We start from the raw sequence: 2,167 nt of genomic DNA, 5'->3' as shown, positions 1-2,167 counted from the left end.
TCAGACAAACAACAGGTTGATCATCCCAATTCCCAATCTCCATTGTAGACTTTTTTCCTTCTTCTTTACTGAACGAATCTCTGTTCGCACCATGTGCCGCACTGAACGGAGAAAAATGTACACGAAAGGTGCTGGGGACCACAGACTACTCGGTCCGTGTCGATGTCAACCGTGAACTCGCATGCGCGCCAAAAATATCACAGCATGCTCATGTGCCTGGCTGACACCACGTTATTTAGGCTCCATTTTTATTATTTCCTCTGTGATTGGACAAATGTCTCCATCTATTACACATCAACGATAAAGAAAATTAGCGTCTAATTAAAAAACGATAAGGAAATTAGGGTGCCCAAGAAATTGAGAACTCAAAGGCAGCAGCGACGGCCACTGCGCACATGACAATGGAATGGAATCTAAGCACCACACGTCAAAAGCTAGCGCCTCAGCTAACTAAACCAGTGCACGCATTCATCCAAAACGAATCACCGTCGGCGACGGCCACGTCGGGCGCCGGCGACAGCTACTGAGGCACCGCGGCGAGCTGCTGCACCCTCTCGGCCATGCCCTTGACGCTGGCGCCGAGGCGCGCCACGAGCGCCGCCTCGCTCCACCCCTCGCCCTCCACGGCGTCGCACTCGAACGCCCACGAGATCATGCACCCGCCTTCGCCGCCGTCGAGGCCCAGGACGCGGAGCGTGGCCACGTAGCGGCCGAACCCCATGTTGCTGTCGACCACGGCGTAGCGGAGGCGCCGCGCGGCGTGGTCCGCCTCCAGCAGCTCCTCGCGCGCCCACAGCCCCGCGGCGCTCGAGGCCACGTGCCGGACGCAGCCGGGGGCGATCGGCAGCCGGCCGTCGTCGTCCTCCTCGCAGCCGGCTCCCGTGACGACGCGCTCGCACACGTCGATGCCAGGGAGGTAGCGGTGAGCGGAGAAGAAGCTGGCGACGTGCGCCCACGCGGCGCCCGCCGGCGTGCCCGGCAGCGCGGCCTCCACGGCGCCTCGCCACTGCTCCGGCGCCGCAGCTGCCAGCGCCCGCCCTTGCTGCGCACCCGCCTCGCCGACCTCCATTCCCGCTGCCGCGCGCCGCTCGAAGACTTTCCGAACGTGTGCACACGCACGTACGAGTACTACGTACGTGTTTGGCTAGCGATCTGGTAATCAACGATGCACTGATACTGTGTATGGCAACGGCTTATGTATAGTGAGCGCAGCAACGACAACTAAGCTAACGACGTGTCAATGTGCGAATGATAAGAATGTGTACGTGTACTGAGCGATGGCGATTGACAAGGTTGTGAGTGGGTCTGTGAATCATTTTGTTTTCTCAATTACTCTCACCGTTTTCAAAGTCTTTTTAGAGATTTCAACCAGTGACTACTCCCTCCGTCCCAAAAACATGTCCCAATCTTATTTCTTAAATAGATGTATTTAACACTAACTTGATGCTAGATTCATCCATTACATGCACAAGCTTTTTCATACAAAGAAAGTACATGCAAAGCAAAATAAGTAAATCTACCCTCTAAAAAATGTCTACATACATTTGTATATTATAGTCCATTTAAAATATCTAAAAATACTATATTTAGAAACGGAGGAAGTAGATCTCAACTCTGGAATCATGACTGATGGATGCAAGTATGATTGGGTGATTGCTACACTGATTGCCAACAAAAAAAATGTGATGGAATTTTGTGGCCGGGGGTCAAACTAGTAGTATATTTTTGCCAGTCGGTGGTATAACTAGTAAATTCACCAGTTGGGCCACAGCTGCCGGATTATGAGTCGGCCGGCGGCTAAGCCGTCCATCCGGGTAACGCGGAATCATATGCAGAGAGCTGTAGCCCCACTTTGGTTGGTGCACCGTCCCATGTTCGAGATGCAGTCATATGCAGAGAGCTGTGCACGATGCATAGTTTACAGTTAACCGGTGTAAGAGCATCTCTCTAGCACACTCCTTAAAATACGGACCTGCAAATTGAGTTTACAATTTGTAAAATGCCTCGGATACGGGACGAAAACAGCGGCGGCACAACAGAAGTGTAAAATGAACTTATAAACTTTGAAATCAGAGCTTCGTGTCAGAAATCGAACTACTTCACTAGAACTAGCAGCGTTCATACTACTTGATCATCATACATATTTCATACATAGCATATTTGCACA

General features: G+C 51.9%; 1 protein-coding gene across 1 annotated transcript; it reads right to left on the bottom strand.

The window, feature by feature from the left end:
• Positions 1 to 231: 231 nt before the first annotated feature.
• Positions 232 to 1,193, bottom strand: LOC125548090 (uncharacterized). Its single transcript, XM_048711771.2, has one exon. It carries the CDS (start codon positions 1,067 to 1,069, stop codon positions 521 to 523), a length of 549 nt encoding a protein of 182 aa, XP_048567728.1. The 5' UTR covers positions 1,070 to 1,193; the 3' UTR covers positions 232 to 520.
• Between the last annotated feature and the right edge of the window lie 974 nt (positions 1,194 to 2,167).

This window comes from Triticum urartu, chromosome 3A, assembly GCF_056163025.1.
Source record: "Triticum urartu cultivar PI428250 chromosome 3A, HENAU_Tu73, whole genome shotgun sequence".
Classification (NCBI taxonomy): domain Eukaryota; kingdom Viridiplantae; phylum Streptophyta; class Magnoliopsida; order Poales; family Poaceae; genus Triticum; species Triticum urartu.
Note: the sequence above shows the minus strand (reverse complement) of the source record. Positions and strands in the feature narration are given on the sequence as shown.

Bases quoted from the DNA above. Each gene is read 5' to 3' on its own strand.
- LOC125548090 (XM_048711771.2), bottom strand. From the start codon at position 1,069: ATGGAGGTCGGCGAGGCGGGTGCGCAGCAAGGGCGGGCGCTGGCAGCT.